The sequence below is a fragment of the Cynara cardunculus genome, unplaced genomic scaffold (assembly GCF_001531365.2).
Source record: "Cynara cardunculus var. scolymus isolate 2C unplaced genomic scaffold, CcrdV1 Un_Scaffold_3404, whole genome shotgun sequence".
Taxonomy (NCBI): domain Eukaryota; kingdom Viridiplantae; phylum Streptophyta; class Magnoliopsida; order Asterales; family Asteraceae; genus Cynara; species Cynara cardunculus.
In genome coordinates this window covers 41,864-60,654 of record NW_020201463.1, presented here as the reverse complement: position 1 = coordinate 60,654, position 18,791 = coordinate 41,864, and the positions used below count along the sequence as shown (strand labels likewise).

Here is an 18,791-nt window from a genome sequence, read left to right as displayed (position 1 = left end):
TTCTACAAACTGTTTATATTCTTGTAGACCCTTACGGGACCAACAGCAACACGTTTGAAAGTTGTTGTACTGTTGGATAGTATACCAAAGCATTTGGTATATCCTTTTCCATTTCCACCGAAGGTTACAGAAGGTCCTTTTTCTTCCTTGAAGTGAGATAGAAGAGATATATCTCCAGTTATATGTCTTGAACAGCCACTGTCCAGATAGCATATGCCTTTGACATCCTGAGCAAGGAAACAAAATAAGAATTGCTATTGGTAACCAGCTATTGGGGTCCAGCTTTGTTAGAGGCTTCATCATCTGATGCTAACGAATTAGTATCAGTAGATGGCATCACTGAACCTAAAGAGGTTTGAGTGGAAAGAGAAACAACCCTTGACACTACCAAGGTAGTTTCAGTGGAAGTCTTCACTGAGTCTGATGAAGAGACTTTAGTGGTAGGGATTACAACGTCTGACACTGAAGACTTTTCAGCAGGAGTTGTCTTCGCTGAGCCTGAAGAGAAGCCTTCAACGGTTTTCTTCACCATGACTGTAGGAGCAGCTTTTGTGGATAATTTCACCTTAGTTGATTTCTCAACCTTGGTTACTTTCTTGCTCAAAGCTGGTGAATCAGCTTTGGCAGCAGAAGGACACTTACTAGCAATATGTGTTCTCTCACCATAGTGTTTACACTTCCTAAAGCTAAGAGTTGCTTTAGAGCCAGGAAGTATCAGACTAGAAACAGGACCAGCTCCAGGAATTCTCTTCTCATTAGTTATAGGAGGAACCTTTGAGGAATTGGATTTCTTAGGTGAAAAGTTCACCTTGAGCAATGACTTAGATTTCTAATGTGATTCAGATTTCTTAGTCCCTGAAGAAGAAGATTTACAAGCTGAAGGAATAGACCTAGATCTATTAGACTTGTTAGACTTCTTAGGACGGGATGTTGTGACAATGGATTTACCTTTGTCTTTGCACCCAGAACTCGAAGGAGTTCCTTCAAGATGACTTTCAGTATAAGAAGAGGACTGAGAGGAAGAAGTGTTGGGAATAGAGAAGACGAAGGTACCAAACTTGAGCATGGACCTGTCAACAACACGTTCTTCCTGATCATAGGAAAATCCTACACCAGTCGTTATCTTGGCGGGGATCTGAGCGTTAATGATCTCAGAGGCTTTGATGGAAGCTTTGCACCACTCTTCAATGGTAGCTTTCTTAGCCTTGAGTTCAGCGATAGCTCGCTCATGCTCAGCGACAGCCTTCTCACGTTCAACAGTGATAGCTTGATTTACAATAATCTGATCTTTAAGATTTTCCTCAACAGAGGTCAGTTCTTTGTTCTTAGAATGGCAAATCTTCAATTACTCTTGAAGATCAACGTTAAGCATCTCAGCTTTTGATTTGCCATTGAGAGCATTGTAAAGGTCAACCGTCAGTGTATCTAGTGTAGAAAGACTAGAAGAAGAGGGTTCATTCAGGAAACATACCTGAGTAGAAGAAGATGGCTCAGAGGAGGTAGACGCTTCAGTAGATCCTTCATCAGCATCAATGGCCATCAAGCAGACGTAGGATTTATCCTCTTCGTTAGAAGATGATTCATCAGATGATTCAGCCCAGTCATGCTCTTCAGCAATAAGGCCTTTAGCCTTTCGCTAGATGTTCTTCATCTTCTTGTATTTCTCCTTCAGTTTTAAGTATTTTTCATCTTTGGTCCTGAAGGAGGAATGAGCTTTAAAAGATGGCGTCACAATCTTCTTTGATTTGCATTCACCTGCAAAATGTCCGGGCCGGTGACAGTTGTAGCAGACAGCTAAAGCCTTGTCTATTCTTTCAGACTTTGGCTTCTCCTTGAGGGATAACTGAGGAGACCTGCGGAAGTTGCTCTTACTGGCAAACCTCCTAAATGACTTAGTTAGGAGTGTTAGGGACTCATCAACATCTATTAAATCAGATTCTGGAATGTCCTCAGAAGAATCTATCTCCGTGATGACCATGGGAGGTAGAAAAGAAACGAAAGGGGTAGAAGACATTTCAACTAAAGAAGCTTCAGAGATCTAAACTAGAGGAGAGCTTTTCATTTCCCTGGATTCTCTTACAAGATTCCTTTTTAGTTGACGAGATTGCTCATGGTTAAGCAGAATCTCGTATAAGGTAGAAAGAGAAAGAGTGGACATATCATTTGACATCTTAAGACACATGGAAAAAGTGTCCCAAGACTCAGAAAGGCATTCTAGAAACTTAGTCAAAGTTTCAGAATTAGAATATTCCCAGCCGACAGCCCTAAGATCAATAAGAAGGTAGTTAAATCTTTGATGTACTTCAGACAGCGTCTCAGACTTTCAAAGAAAGCTTTATACTGTCTTACTAGATTGATCTTTCTAGTCTCCTGAACCTGAGTGGTTCCTTCATATTGGACACATAGTGTATCCCATACGGATTTAGAAGTTTTGAGTTTCATCACTGAGTGATAGATCTCATCAGGAAGAGACATAGCTATTATAGACCGAGCATGCGTGTCTATAGCTATCTTCTTCTTGTCCTCATAGCTCCACTGATGTGGAAGCTTTGGAATCTGCCATTCAGGAATAGCGGCAGTCGTAGCTGTTGCTGGAACAGTCGGAGCAATAGCAAATGGAATATATGGTCCACTTTCTATGTAATGTGGAATTTCAGGATCCACACCTTCCAGAAAGAGGGACATCCGGTTCTTCCAAAGACTAAAGTTGTCACGGATAAACCGGGGAGGTTTGGAAAAAGAGCCATTATCATCTGTGTTTGTGTTTGCAAGTTGTAAAGCCATTTGTAAGCAGTAAAGTTATCTAAGAAGAGATAAACTAGTACAGAAAAATAGCTAAACACAAGGAAAGAAAGAAAACACTGCTCTGATACCACTTGTTGGTCCCCTAAGGGTCTACAAGAAGAGAAACAGTTTGCAGAAGGGGGGATGAATACAAACACAATATTTTCAAATTTAAAACATATATTGATAGAGAAGATCAATACAGATTTTACAAGATTGTTTGCGGAAAGATAAGGTAATAAAAACCTATCTAAACAATCTTTGGTTACACACAAAGCCTTAGCAATTACAAGAAAAGAAGTTGCTAAAAGAAAGATCATTTACTTAAGTTAGAAGATGCTTGAAGTAAGAATTAGGTTAGAGAGAGTGATGCGCTCTCTGCATGGAGAAGAAACACTTATATTTATACCCAATGCATTAGGTACCATTTAATGCAATATGGTAGGTTTAGAGTGCGTGTCAAGCCTTAAGAGGAAGGCTTGTCCTTTGCTACAGTGAATAGTACAAAAGCACTATTCATGAGCAGACATCCTTACCTAAAGTTGGTGGACAAAGAGTCATAGTCGGCTCCGTATCGTACTATCTTTCGTAAGGGTATGGGTTTTGTCCAATGTGTGCATAAGGACAAGACAACAACAATCGTGCTAAGCAAGCTTCCTTTGATCGCTGAATGCTGGAATGACCTGAATGTCTCATCATCATTCGCTGAAGCTTGAGCAGTCTTCACACATATGTAGACAGGCTTGTAATCACTGATTACCGCTTCAGATCACGTACTCGCCGGTCTCTAATCTTCAGTTTCAGTCTTCGWYGTTTRCTGAAGSTTMTTTRGTRTGAGTGTTGTCTTCTTGAAGTATTGCTGTCTCTGATAGATTTACAATGCAAGTTCTTCAGTGATCACTGAACATACTCAGTGAAGATCGCTGAAACTGAAAATACAGAAACATAAATACAACGTATAGGTGAAAAGGGGTTATCATCAAATCACTGAGAGAGATGATCAACATTATTGTTATTTATAATAATTAGATTTCAATTTTTAGTTGGATTGCTTTGTGCTTAATCAATAAATTGAGTAGCCAAGCTTTGTGACACACGTGCATTCAGTTTTAACACGAGTTGTTACCTTAACCACAGACCCCTGAGAAGAACGATACCCAACTTACCTTTTATTGGTTTGAGTTAGGTTTATAAATTTAAGCCTTGTTGTGTGTTTAACTACGCGTGCAACACTTAAATTCATTTTTGTGTTATGAAAGTGGAATAGAAATATTGTAAGAGGATCTTCAATAAATTATCTAATATAGAAAAAATTGGATATTTTACAGATTTTTGATTAAATTGTTGCTTTTTCTTAAATAAAAAAAAGTATGCAGTAGATTGTAAAATTCTTTAAATTTAGAGCATTGTGTGAAAATAATTGTTTATGAGAAAAAACTATTATTATCCTCAATAATAAGAGTTATTGAAATTAAATACTGAGTATCTTCAACAACTATGTTATTTTAGAGGAGACAGGATTTGAACCCATGACCTCAAGGTTATGAGCCTTACGAGCTACCAAACTGCTCTGTCCCGTGATTTTGAAATTTAAAAAAAAAATATTTTATTCCAACTTTTAATAGCTATACTAAACATTCCTTTAAAATAGAGAAAAAAGAAAAAAATAATGAAGAGATCTTTATATTTGAAAAAAAGAGTAATCTCTTCTTATAAAAAGAGTAAATTATGTTTTTTATTCATGTGGTTTGTTAAAATTATGGGTTTCGACTTTATGGTTTTGAAGTTTGATTTTCATCCTTGTCGTTTGTAATTCATTTTTAATTTTGTCCTTGAAGTCAAAACACTACTATTAAGCATGAAGAACTAAAATAGAAATGAATTGTATGAAAAAAATAAAATTTTAAATTATAAAGATAACAAAAAAGTTATGAATTATAAACAATAGAGATGAAAATCGTAATTTCAAAATCATAGAGACATCAACAAACCACAGATACTAGCAACGTAATTTACTCTTGTAGAAATAAGGTGTAATACTGTTTTTAAGTTTTGATTTTTGATTTTTGATTTTTTGATTTTGAAGAAATAATTGGAGATTGCTTCTTTTAACAATGGTGTGTTGGAAAAATGTATGTTTACCATCGATGAATTTTCTTATATGCATCTTTAATGTGTAAAATGCATAAAATAACAATCTATTTTTATAAATTTTGTTATTATAATATTGTACTTACAAGTTTTCCTATAACAACAATGTACTTACAAACTATTCTTTATTAGCACATTATACTTTGAAAATTTTATTCATTATAGTATTGAGTAGCCTTTTCATTTAAATTTACCCATTATACCCGGTTTTCATGCCACCTCATTATCCATGTAGATTGTTCACATGTGCTATAGTGATGTGACTTTCTTATTACAATATTGTACTTTCAAAATTATTTTATTATAGCATCTACTGGTTATTATTAAACAATGTACTTTTATTTTTAATATTTAGATATTTAACATATTATTTAATAAATATATTAAATGAATCAAAAAATTTCTAAATTATTCATTAATATACCAGTATTAATAAAACTAGTAGAAGACAACTTATCTGGTTAATATTTTAAAAAAATATATGTTTTTTGAAAAAAGAAAATAAGAATAGTTCATTTTTTACCAAAAAAATATTATCTTTTAAAGAATATATTATATTTGTTAAAAAACTTTTACTTGACGTATAAATATATTAAATTAATTAGATTTTTTGAATTATTTATTAATATAACAATATTAAAAAATTATAAAACACACTTTATTTCGTGAACATTTTATAGAGAAGTTTAAAAGATATGCATTTTTTTAAACAACATAAAATAAGAAGTGTTACCTTTTTTACAAACAAAATATATCTCGAAAATAATGTAGTCATATTTATTTAAGAAATATTTTACTTTAGAATATTTAATTTGCATGTAACTTAATAAGAAAAGTCAAAAAAATTAAATGTTTTTTAAATCATAGTAATGAAAAATAAAAATCATTAATAATAATTTAAAATAGATTTTTGTTTTTATTTTAATTAAGTCATCAAAATGATATGTCATTCACATTATCTTATTAAAGCAACAAAAGCAAAAAAAAAATTAAGGAATTAACCGGTTTAAAAAATAACAAGTTATCTATTGTTATAATTGGTAGATTTTTTAAAATATGATACCTTAATAAAAAATAATTTAAATGTATATTATTGTAATAAAAAAACAAAATAAAATATTATAATAAAAAAATTTATGAAAATAAGGTGGCGTTTGGTTCGCATATTCCGGAGGAATCTGAAGGAATTGGAATGTTGAATTCCTTTGACCAGATTCATTTCCTTCGTTTGGTTCATTCTTTTCAGCGAAAGGAATCTTCAGATTCCTATGAATTCCATGGATAAAGGATTTTAACATTCCTTAGCAACTACATGGTATTTTGATGGAATGGAATCTCTATATTCATTATACCAAATATGCTCTTAACCTAATATACTATAATCTCGTAAAACTCAATGTGACCATCGTCGACCACCTCTCGACCATTATTGATTTGAACCACCGCCGACCACCACCACCACCACCGATCTGAACTACCGCCGACCACCACCACCGATCTGAACTACCGTCGACTACCACTGATCTGAACCACCGCTGACTACCACTGACGACCACCACCGCCGACTACCACCGGTCTGAACCACCATCGACCACTACCGATCTAAACCACCACCGCCGACTACCACTGGTCTGAACCACCGCCGACCACCACCACCACCACCACCACCGATCTGAACCACCGCCGACTACCACCGATCTGAACCACCGTTAACCACCACCATCGCCGACTACCGCCGATTTGAACCACCGCCGACCCCCATTGATCTGAACCATTGCCGACCACCATTGATTTGAACCACCGCCGACCACCACCGCCGATATGAGTCACCACTKATCTGATTCACCGTCAATCTGAACCATCGCCRATAATCGCCATCTGAACCATCATGGACCACCACCGATCTAAACCACGCTGACCACCACCCCCGACCGACTACCACCGATCTGAACCATCGTCGACCACCTCCGACTACCACCAATCTGAACCACTGTCGACCACCACCACCGACTGCCACCRATCTGAAATACCGTCAACCACCACCGACTACCACTGATCTGATTCACCATCAATCTGAACCTCTGACGATAACCGCCATCTGAACCACCATGGACCATCATCGATCTGAACCACTGTCGACCATCGTCATCTGAACCACCACGGACCACCATTGATCTAAACCACCRCCAACTACTACCGATCTAAAGCACCATCGATCTGAACCACTGCGGACCACCACCATCTGAACCACTGTGGACCACCACCAATCTRAACCACCGTCGACCACCGTCGATTTAGTAACGTCGTTTGGCTTATGATTATATTTGGGTTGTGTATTTTATATTATTTTACATATTAAATAATTATTTTATTAATAGTATTTTTAGTTTTAAAAAAATTAAAATTTTCAAAAAAGGGCATTTTGGTCATTTACCAAAATTTTATTCCAATTCTAAAGCTACATTCTGTGAACCAAACAGAAAGATTCCAATTCCTTAACAGATTCCATTCCAATGTCTGCCAACCAAACAGGTGGTCAACCCTGACAACATTCCATTCCAATTCCTTCAAAGTCAAATTCCTTTAACAGATTTCATTCCATCCAAAAACATTCTGCAAACCAAACGCCACCTCAGTTTTCATTTTAACTATCTTTAATACCACAAATGTGAACGGCTGCCTTCAACTTCAAGCATTCATACACCATCTTTAGAAATGGCGGAAAGCCACGCGCTTTTTTTTTTGGCTAAAGTGGGTTTTATTTTCTATACGCGCTTATGTAGGGCTTTTTTTATTGCGTGCAATTGTCAAAGATTCTCCGCCTGCTTCATCGATTTATCATTCTTAACGTTTCAGGTTAATTCGTTCGATTTTCACGTTTTTCTTTGGAACTATGCTTTAATCCGATTTCATGTGTTAAACTTATATTTCTGCAAACATGAATACGAATCAGGTGAATCAAGGGACGATTGAAAATGGAGGGGAGGATTCCGTCGCTGTTCTAACGCCGCCGTTATCGTTGGATTGTGAGTCGGGGACTGATTATAGAGCACCCAATTTGCTACATCGTATATTGGCTCTCTTGAAGAATGTACGGCCAGGATCTGATCTCACTCGGTTTTCGGTATGTTTTTTTTTCTTTCTGCAAATATGTGTTGAATTCATTATCATTTTTATTATTATTACTATTTACCCATGAATGCTTGAAATGGAGGTTGGTTGGTTGTTTATGGCGTTATATTGATGATTGACCTAAGGGCTCTTATTCGATGGTTGGTTGGTTGGTATTGACTTTTGACTTGGAATTTATTGCCATCTAAAGGATAATTTGATATGTATGTTTCAAAGATGTCAAACCCAGAATCTGTCTAAATTTTTATGTTTGTTGCAGAATTCAATCTATTGGTAAAATTGAAGCATTATGATCAATTTTGTGGTTGGTGAGAATATATTTAAACCGTTGATAATTGATTTGATCTAACAGCCAAACCATCGCAGAAGTTCAATAAAAAACACTTACCTTCAGCTACCTTCATCAACCTTAATCTTTAGTTTCACTTACATTCACAAACTTTTACATACCTTCAATCACTTTCACATGCATAGATTTTTTAAAGTTAAAGCTTTAGTCATGGAGATAAAAATAAGTCAATAAAGGTGGTTGAAGGTTTTATTCTCACATTCTCACCATACCTCTTATTCTCACACGATCCCAAGTCTATATACACACACATTAATGCTCTTTCCAAAAGCTGTAGATCATAGAGCTCAAGTGAAGTCTTAATTTATATATACACCTTAATGATCTTATAGAGTTATGGATGTATACCGTTGAAAGCATAGGTTTTGATAACTTAACTCAAGCAACAATGTAATGTAGAAACATGAAAGCGGTTTTCTTTATTTTATTTTTTGTTGTGGTTTGTGTCCCCTTCATCTATATTAATTTTTCTGATGAATATATGATGCTGCATTTCAGTTACCACCCATCTTCAACATCCCCAAGTCACAGCTTCAATGTTATGGAGAATCAGTATATTGTGTGAACAGTGACATGCTTACAAAATGTGCAAATGGTGAGACCCCACTTGAGAGATTCATATCGGTTGTTGCCTGGACCATATCTACTTTACGCCCTCTGATGTTTGGTGTGGCTCCCTACAATCCTATCCTTGGAGAGACTCACCATGTCTCGAGAGGCAACCTAAATGTGCTACTCGAACAGGTCTTTTTAGCATTTAAATGCCCGCTTCGTTTAGTTATTCTTTTCTTTGGTAACCGCCTTTATTTGCTAGTTGAGTTTGATCCTCAAGGTTTGTGTTTTTGTTTTTTTTATTCTTGCAGGTTTCACACCATCCACCTGTGACGGCCCTCCATGCTACAAATGAGAAAGACAAGATCGAAATGACATGGTGTCAATATGCAATTCCAAAATTCTATGGTATTAACAAGGATAGTATAGTTCTTTTAGTTAAACATACGCCCTACTCTCTGGGTAGAGGACAGAGGTGGGATATACTGGGCTTGTTTGGTTTCTTTTTGTATAATTATGCTGCCCCTTTATATCATATAGGCACCTCCATTGAAACTCAAGTGCTTGGAAAAAGACAGCTGAAGCTCTTGAACAATGGTGAAACTTACGTGATGAACTCTCCAAATCTTGTTATAAAGTTTCTTCCTGTGCCTGATGTGGAGTGGTTGGGCAATGTCACAGTTCGATGCCAAGAAACTGGCCTTGAAGCCGAGTTGTGTTTTAAAGGCACTTCTTTTCTAGGCAGACGAGGAAATTACAGGTCGATTAAAGGAAAAATTCTATCTTCAATGAAGACTATTTACGAGATCAGTGGTCATTGGGATAGGTATAGCTCCGTTACGTCTAACTCCATTTAGTGTAGTTGAATTATGATAAATAATTTTTGACACAATAATTACATATAGTTTAATGAAATCAGTTTTCTTTGTGAATCTTACCCAGGACTGTGACTATCAAGGATATCAGCAATGGAAAAATGACGGTGATTTATAGAGCCAAGGATGTGATTTCTGCCATGAAAACACCCGTTGTCAAGGATGTGAAGGTACTAATTTTTCTGCATTCATATTAGTAAAACTACAAGATAAAACTATTAATGTTTGTTTGTTACATTATGTTCTATTCTCCTTGGGGTAGGGGTCTAAATAAGCCGAATTGAATAAAATAACAAACGGATCAAGTTTGACTAATTTTGACAACAGAAAACCAAACCAAACCAAACCTAACCTAACCTAACCTAACCTAGCACGTGAAGTATGTTCCATCTAGAAGTAGGGTCCTGGGAATAAGATGCATGCAGACCGGACCTGACCAGACCTCTCCCCAAGAGAGTAGAGCGGGTGTTTTGCAGGAAAACCTCTGGCTTGCTAAATTGTTTGCAAAAAGATTTCGGTGGAGCACCGAGTGTTTGTCAAAAAAATTTGGAAGAAATTGAAAAGCAGGGAGGAACTTGAGACCAAAAGGTAAATTACGAAGAGCTTATGAAAAGAAGAACCAAAACTAGAAAACAGTAAAAGAGGTTACACATGTACGTTTGTGAAAAAAATATTTTACAGTTCTCTTAAAGGAAACAGCCTCTCTACCCTCTCCTCAGACCCTATCATATACTGGTTTGGTTTATCTACAAGTGGAGGAACACTTTCATAGCACTAACACATGTATGCTTTAGAGTACAACCCGATAATGCATTCAACTTGCTTCTTTTTTTGGAATAAACAATATTTATATATGGTAAAACTCACTCTCTCCTTACTTTGGTGGTTGCTTTTTGTGAGGCTTGAACCCTTTGACCTTAACAACCTGGATAGTAATGGATGAAGTTATACATGAATCAGGGATTATGGGCAAATGAATCTGCTGTGGTATGGGCAAAAGTTAATGAAGGAATTCTGAACAAGTCCTGGGATAAAGCAAAGGATTCCAAGACAGCGATTGAAGATAAAGAAAGAGAACTGGTAAGAAACAGGATTTCAAAAGGTGAAGCTTGGGTTCCAAACCATTTTGTATTATCTAATTGTAAACAAGAAACTGGTGAATGGGAATGGGAATGGGAGGTTAAACCAAAACATACAAAGGTCCCTCCAGCTCCTATCAGTGTCCCTCTTTGATCATTCTCCCAATAGTTAGGATATATATTGTGTATATTATTGTGAATGCTTTTAATGTTTTTATGGTATAGGATCTGGATGTAAGTTGATTTGATTCAAATCTAGAAATGGCTTCCAAATGGAGGATCATCAAGGCTCGGGCGACTTGACAAATTTGGCTAAGCTCCAATTCAATGTAGGTTAAGTTTGAGCTTGGCTATAGGAAGGTTAGAGACACCATTAGATTAGAAGGGTGAAAGCTATAGAGAATTTTCATAATGTTATGGTAGTTTAGTCGGTTATCCTTTGCTAGGGATGGTTGTGGGTTCCATCTTTTTCACAAAATTAAAATTTAAAAGGTGAAAAACTGGACATTTCTGATTTCTGTTATAAGTTTGGTTTTATAGCATTTGAGGACACCCCTCAAAAGTAAGCAAGTAGTTTTCGCCTCTCAGCAGCAGGTGCACCCTTGCAAATTTCTATTAAAGTTGTCATTGTATATTAAAAAAATAGAACAAAGGAAACGATTCATCTATTTTAATGTAACGTTATAAATAATAAAGGCAATTATATCTTTAATCCAACCAAGACCCAACCGGATTTCTTTGTTTTTTTATCCGAATTCTCCCTTCAACCTTCCTTGTATACGCTTTAAAAAATAGTGTTCAAAGAATAATATTATTTATCATCAAAGGACAATCATCAGACCATTTACATTATAAGAGAGAGTATCAACAAATAAGCATATACTGGTTGGGTTCCTAGCAAAGAACAGCCAACCATCAGTCCCCACTAGCTGCTACTCATCTCTTGTTCTAGCTTACAAAAGTGCAGCCATTGCAATGGCTCTTACATCAAACTCCCATCAATTGATACAACATATATATATATATAGCCCATGGATAAATGGCCAAAAATCAAAATCAGTAGAGAAACAGCAGTTTCAGAATCTCTCTTCTCGTTATCGACTCATATGGACCCCACCGTTTGCTGTTACTTGAAATGATCCCATTCGACCCTTTTGATCTCTCGAAAATATGAGCTTTACAACAATGTGAAAAAGGGCAAGACACCAAAAAATCGTAACAAAAAACATCATAATGTCTTTCGTGCTCAAAACATTGTCTGATTCGTGAAAAGGTCTATCATTCGGTCTAGAGTCTCTGGTAAAAATTTCCTTGCGAATAAGTAACATGGCCTGTTTATCCCATTCCACAGACAAGGCTTAACCATGGTTTCCTTCTGCACAATTTAGAAGACGATTTATATTCAAAGATTCTTTCAGGCACAACTTTAACAACCCGTCCCAATATTACAAGTGTTATTAGGCCAGCCTGCTGCTTTAGACTTGGGGCCTTCCAATAACCAAGATGATGAAGAAGAAGAAGAGTAAGAAGAAGAAAAGGAGATACCTTTTCATCACTTGTAACATGAACACTCTCACTGATCGACTGCAAAACATAACAGGACCAAAATGCATCAAAAACCCAAAGAAAATTTGGTGTCTCGGGTGGTTTTTATCATCAACCATCATGAGCATACCGTAATGTTTTTGATTAGTTGGGGAGATATGTCTTGTTCTTTGTAGGATTTTGGATGCCATTTTCCTTCGGACCAATCAACGTGTGTTACTGACCAGTTTGCAATCCCATTTGGATCAAGCAACTGAACATTCAAACCGGAAAACAGTCGTGTGTAATTAAGTTGAAAGGCATCCCCCAAATTCGTCAAAATTTTAAAAAGATTCGATAAATGTTCTCACGTGGAAAAAGGTTGGCAAATAATGTTCATCAGCATAGCAATTGCGCCCATCCATACCAGGCTGCGATACAAGAATAGATGCATGCAAGTTATTAAATTTCCAAACAATTCTTCATCTCAGTGGAAGAAAAAACAAAATAAAATTTTCATTTGGTAGAGTTTCCAAACAGTTACTGACATCTTGAAATTGCTAACGATAACAAATACGAAAAATGGACTCACCTTGCAATAATCCCTGAATTTGGTATAGTAGAGACTATCAGCCATAACTATGATTGCATGTTGGCGCTTCATCGTGAACCACTGCACCAAGTTTAACGTCAACACTTGCATCAAATTACAGATACTATAGATTGTAATAGAAAACGATTTCCATAGAATCCATGTTTGGCAAATTAGCTAGCTGTTGGCTGCAAAACAAGTTGTAAACTTTAGCATATACCTGTGCTCCCTTCCTAAAGAATTTCTTTTCGACTTCAGGTAACATGTGGTCGGAGTACCGGCCACTTCCATGTGGACCAGGATCCTCAAAGCTAAGAAACACCAGAAAAATTCAATGTTGTTAATCAAGTTAACATTTTTCCGTTAAAAGCAATTAAAAGATTAAGAAATTTATTTGAGGCTGCAAAGCCAGTCACATGATCCTCCTTCCCTTCCAAGAAGAGTGACATTGTGATGTTTAATTTCAAAACTTTCTGAATGCAAAATTGATATGATTGCTCATTTGACACCGAAAAAAAAAAGATAAGATTCATGGTATTCCGACAGATTTAAGAACCTAACACAAGTACCCGTCAAAGAATCTGTTAGAAAGTCGTGCATTTAAAAAATATTATATGCCTGAAGGTTATTCTCCTAAATAACTTCTTCTACTTGTAAATAGAGCCAGTACAAACAGCACTCCCTTTGTTGCATCAACATTCATCGTTAGAAAGTTTTCAAGTTAAAATTATTTGCCCATCCTTGTCAAGATATTGAATTGGGTCCACAAAATTCTCTCATTTATTGAAGGTTATTTTGTACATGTATCAGAAGTTTTCACAATTGGCCTAGTCAAAATTGCAATTCATGGGACGGAAGGAGCATCACCTTTGGAGTTGAAAAGGATCGATTTTGACATGGCTATATTTGTTTGGAATGGAGTAACAGAATTCAACAACTTAGTACATACCTATCGATGAAGCTGACATTTGTGTACATAAGATAATTGTAAACATAGTCAAAATCGTGCAATGGTACACAGCTGAAATGCAAAACAAGAATTTTATAGCAAAATCAGACTAACAAGCATAAGAATGGGGTAGAGGGAGGGGGAGAGAGATGGTAACCTGTCGGAAAGTAATACAAAGTGACGATTGTCAGGATCTTTCAGTGCATTTGCCAACAGTCGTTTCTCTGCATCAACCATTGAAATTTTTCCCCAATCTACCTGCATAATAGATGAACTAGTAATTAGTAATAATACAGCTATAGCACTAGTTATTAAGAATCAGTAAATCCTATTTTCATGAATCTTGAATCTCAAATCTTGGGTTGCTTCCACTTTTGCTAGAGTATTTAGACAAAGCATAGAAAGTAAGCATTTCAGTGTTTCTTGAGCATAGCAAGTGCTAGGCATAGTTGAAATGGAAAGCTCTCAAGTCTCTGATAGTCCAATGGCCAATTTAGATAGTATTTTTTCTCTTTAATTGCTTGAACAAGATTTCTACATGTTCAACTAGAAGTTAAATTGTTTCATTTCAATAATGGTTGAAAAGTTAGCCTTGCATGTAAAATCATACTCCTACCATTCCAGAATAACAGAAATTTTTTGGGGTGCTGCAAAATAAATGCTACATTTCCTTTCTTAACAAATTTCCAATTTAGAACTACCTCTTTGTCAACTAGTAACTGTTGCGAAGTACTGATAGCATTGATTTGGTCTACAAAATTCTTTTGTTCTATCACTGTTGAGGTATTTAAGATATTTGACTTGGGCAAACATCATGTTATTGACCATCTAAAGAACATTGCTCATTCTCAAGCTCAAATCCAAAGGCATATGACGTCAAGCTACAAACCAGGATGTGGATGCTTAAAGTTGAGTTGGAAGAGAAAAGTTCATTTTCAAGATTCAGCCCTAGCACCTTCCAAAATTAAGTTTGACAATTGGATTTTACTTTTTATATCCATAATGTTCTATTCTAATACTATTGACATGGTTAAAATGTAGTCATTATATTTTCCTGAGGAAACGGTCTCTCTATTCTTTGGTATAGATGTAAGGTCTGTATACAATCATCCTATCGTACAGGAAGACCCAACTCTATGTGGGATTCAATGACTTCGTTTGGTTTGGTTTTTTTACAGATTTGACACATGTAAAATACCCTCCTTTTTGCCACATTCTCATCCACAGGACGACAGGTACTTCCCTAAGATTTTTTTTATAAAGTTTTCATGAAAATAATTTACACACTAAAATGTTCAATCAAGCTTTTCTTCTTAAACATTATTTGAAACCTAAAATTTCAATATTTTATGGATCTTTTCTTCGTTGTCGCTGCCAAACATGAAAGAAGAACTTTAGCATACAATGATAACATAAACATAATTGGATTCTATGATGCATGTACAAACCTTGCCACTGCGAATTTCCCGATTAATGAAGTAACGACTAGAATGGACAGGCTTTTCTCTAGATGCATGAATATGGACGGAAAATCTACCTTCATGTCCCTAAAACATACAAAAAGGTGTCCATGAGTAAATAAACGAATCTAAAACAACAGACTGTTCAGTAGTTTTAACAAATACCAACATTTACTTGTGTTTCCATCTAAGATGGAAGCTATAACATTATGCAACTTATAGGTAAACCGATGATGTTCACTTTTATATGTATCGCTGTGTATATATGATGCTGAAACGAAATCAAACTACCACAGGAGCCCAGTATCTCACCCTGAGGTGGGATTTTTTTTTTTGTGGGGAGGTGTGGGATGTAGGCAGATCTGGTATCTACCTGAAAGAGCAGAGCTGTTGTTTCCAAAATGTATATATGATGCTCTTTCACGAAATGGTCACAAAAAGAGTGTGTTACTGAAATGCCATTACATACCTCAAAAAATTTGTCCCACAACTTCTCGAAAGGCAAAGATCCAGGGCTCAAGAACATGAAAGCAATCTTGGGATTGTTCGACTCAATTGATGGCGTTTTCAAGATATTCTTGATAACAACACGAGAAGCAATCTCATCGTCACTAAGTTGTCTTGTAGGTGGCGGAAGCCAACTAGAAAAGGTCTTACAACTAGAAGACAAGATAATGTAACAGGCACCCGAATGTTGAAGTGGATAAACATAAGCAAAAACTAAGAAAACGCAAACCAATGAAACCAATACAATAATCCAAGTTGGTTTCTTTAGTTGAGCACGATGGCGAGGCGGAGGCAAGATATGATTGTCTTTCATGCCTATACGCCAAGCCTGAGCTGCCTTCATTTAAAGATGATGCATTACACGTTTATATCCAATAGAATAGTCTCTTTTCTGCAATGAACATCAAACTCAAAACTATAGAGTATACACTACTATCGATCAACCCCTACCAAAACTTTAATTATCTGAACCTGCAAACAAGAAAGTAAATTATCAACAAAATGAACACCCACTCGAAGGTAGGTTCGAGGGTAGGATGTCATGTAACCAAACATTTCCTCAACCCCAACGGATAGAGAGATTGTTTCCATTCAAAATATAAACGACGTAAAGAAAAGTAGCAAAAGAGTGTGCAAACAGGTATCAGTACAGTAAACAGAAAACGACAGCGGGAAGAGGAAAAGGGTTAAAACAACCAAGAAAACACAATGCACTGTACGGAGAATATAAAATCTATCCACCCTGGCAGCTTGTATCATGCAAATTCAAGATCCAAACATTTTTGTATCAAATAGTTAGATTTTAGATCAATCACATGGAAGATAGGAAGATATGCTAGTATTCCGTTTTTTCTTCCCAACATTAGGGAATAGAAATGTCTAAAATTGTCCATTGCCCAAGTTAAGATCCATACAATTAGCTCTGAAACAGCCGTTTAAAATCATATTTCTTGATCTGTGAAAAACAAGAATCATAAGGAAAAACATCAGGATGCAAACATCCAACATAAATCGAGCCCATTCCAATAGTATGAATAACAAATGACTTGAGTTAATTTAACTACATATAAACCCTTTTAACCTGTCATCGTTATGAAGCATAGAATCCAAATTGAACTAATTTCTAAGACCAAAATTCAGCAATAAAACGATAAAGAAAGAAGAAAGCACAAAATTAAAATTTCCTAACAATTTATAAAAAAAGATGGAAGTCAGAAACCACCCATCTTAGTAAGCGACCAAATCCAGCTCCTAATTCAGACATTGCATACATAGACACGAAACCTTCATGGCTTTAATTCCCTACATGGCACACGCAGAACTCATGCGTTTACATACAGACAAACATGTATCTGTATATAATTAAATGTAACATCATAAAACCCCAAGAAGAAAAATATGTCTAATCTTCATAGAATTCACACCCACTACTCATTTGAACATTGCAGAATAGAATCTGATCGATAACGAATTTGGGGGATTGTTTATGCTAAATTAATACGAAAAAGAAATGAGATAGTGGCTAATACCTGATTAAAAAGATCTTTCCCTCAATCTGTTTCTTCGAAAACATTAATCTTCAATCAAATAAGATCTCTCAATGGGGACTCAAGATCTGGAAAGGAACCAAGAAACAAGCCGAATAGAGAGAGGGTTATCTGTAATATTGATATATGCTCGGAAACAAAGGGTAGGTGGGTGGGGGTTTTAGTCGATTCGCTTCAGTTGTGGTTGATGAATGGAGATTGGAAGATGGGGGATGAAGATTAAAAACAGTGACGTATTTTGATGGGTTGCTTTGTGTATTTACAGAGCCCATTGAACAGGAACAATTCTGCCGGCGAATTTTGTAACAGTCGGGTGTGGGCGTGTTTTTTTATTAATTTTTTAAAATAAATTAACTTATATATGTTACAATTAGCAATGATTATCACTAAATTAGCAGTAACATTAACAATTTGTGATGAGAAAAAGGAGAATAATTGGAGAAAATTATCAATTTATAAAAGTGTATTCAAGTGTGATTTTAATTTCTACATAATGGGATATTTATACTCCATAATTCATAAACTCATATTCATTTACACGGGTTCAAAGGATAATATCATAGTAGATTTGACATAGGAGTTGAAAATGTTTGTCCATATGTTACATCAATCCTTCATTATATACAACACTTCCCCTTGGATGACAATTTTAAAGTGGAGTTTCAACTTTGAAGTATTGTCTCATTAAAAACCTTTGCTAAAGAAAACCTAGTGGGAACAACTTTAGCTAAGGAAAAAGAGTGCCACTGGTACTTGACTTCCCTGATATTAGCATCCACGAATCGTCACATGTTATATATGTATCGCATACGGATACTGTGAACATGTTTTGTAAAAGTTGCAGTAGGTAGTGCCTTTGTGAAAAGATCCGCTACGTTGTTGCTCGATTAAATATTGTTGGGTTTTAGTTTGTGAAAATAATCGGATAAAACGCAGCAGGAAAACAAAACCCGCTTACAAAAACATTTAGATTTTTTCTAAATAAAACCCAAAGCCGGATCCATTGACAATTAAAACGAATCTATACAAACCATAGAGTGTTTAAAATATTTACTTTGTGGTTGAAATTGAAACTTTGATATAGCACTAAGAAACCAAATCAGGTTCCCTCTATCGGTTGTCCACACACGAACACGCTTGGAACTCCCATCTGGTGTTAGCCCAAAGAATCCTAATTCTATAATTGTATCGTAAGGGTTTTGAGGCTACAACTAGTTATCATAACTCAATCCTCTACTTTGATTTAGCCCCTAACCCTTATTTAAGATTGACCATAACTCTTAGTAAGGC

General features: G+C 35.9%; 2 protein-coding genes across 4 annotated transcripts; one reads left to right on the top strand and one right to left on the bottom strand.

The window, feature by feature from the left end:
• The first annotated feature begins 7,768 nt into the window (after positions 1-7,768).
• On the top strand, positions 7,769-11,191 carry LOC112503618 (oxysterol-binding protein-related protein 4C-like). 2 transcript variants are annotated; one of them, XM_025107622.1, is made up of 6 exons: positions 7,769-8,059; positions 8,915-9,160; positions 9,280-9,376; positions 9,509-9,794; positions 9,911-10,013; positions 10,744-10,806. In XM_025107622.1, exons 1-6 carry the CDS (start codon positions 7,874-7,876, stop codon positions 10,747-10,749), a joined length of 924 nt encoding a protein of 307 aa, XP_024963390.1. In that variant the 5' UTR covers positions 7,769-7,873; the 3' UTR covers positions 10,750-10,806. The 2 variants fall into 2 exon arrangements, with proteins under 2 accessions (XP_024963390.1, XP_024963389.1); XM_025107621.1 differs by having other exon boundaries at positions 7,771-8,059; positions 10,804-11,191.
• A 528-nt stretch (positions 11,192-11,719) lies between these two features.
• LOC112503620 lies at positions 11,720-17,731 on the bottom strand. 2 transcript variants are annotated; one of them, XM_025107623.1, is made up of 11 exons: positions 17,484-17,731; positions 15,917-16,425; positions 15,436-15,534; positions 14,145-14,245; positions 13,988-14,059; positions 13,259-13,349; positions 13,039-13,119; positions 12,818-12,877; positions 12,598-12,720; positions 12,468-12,506; positions 11,720-12,297 (listed from the first exon to the last, which is right to left on the bottom strand). In XM_025107623.1, exons 2-11 carry the CDS (start codon positions 16,295-16,297, stop codon positions 12,169-12,171), a joined length of 1,176 nt encoding a protein of 391 aa, XP_024963391.1. In that variant the 5' UTR covers positions 16,298-16,425; positions 17,484-17,731; the 3' UTR covers positions 11,720-12,168. The 2 variants fall into 2 exon arrangements, with proteins under 2 accessions (XP_024963391.1, XP_024963392.1); XM_025107624.1 differs by having other exon boundaries at positions 15,917-16,106; positions 17,484-17,725.
• Between the last annotated feature and the right edge of the window lie 1,060 nt (positions 17,732-18,791).

Coding starts and splice junctions, on each gene's coding strand:
- LOC112503618 (XM_025107621.1), top strand. CDS start 7,874: ATGAATACGAATCAGGTGAATCAAGGGACGATTGAAAATGGAGGGGAG. Junction 9,795..9,910: donor ATCAGTGGTCATTGGGATAG/GTATAGCTCCGT, acceptor AATCTTACCCAG/GACTGTGACTATCAAGGATA. Junction 10,014..10,803: donor CCGTTGTCAAGGATGTGAAG/GTACTAATTTTT, acceptor TACATGAATCAG/GGATTATGGGCAAATGAATC.
- LOC112503620 (XM_025107623.1), bottom strand. CDS start 16,297: ATGAAGGCAGCTCAGGCTTGGCGTATAGGCATGAAAGACAATCATATC. Junction 14,246..15,435: donor GGGAAATTCGCAGTGGCAAG/GTTTGTACATGC, acceptor TCTATTATGCAG/GTAGATTGGGGAAAAATTTC. Junction 13,350..13,987: donor AATGTCAGCTTCATCGATAG/GTATGTACTAAG, acceptor GGTGTTTCTTAG/CTTTGAGGATCCTGGTCCAC.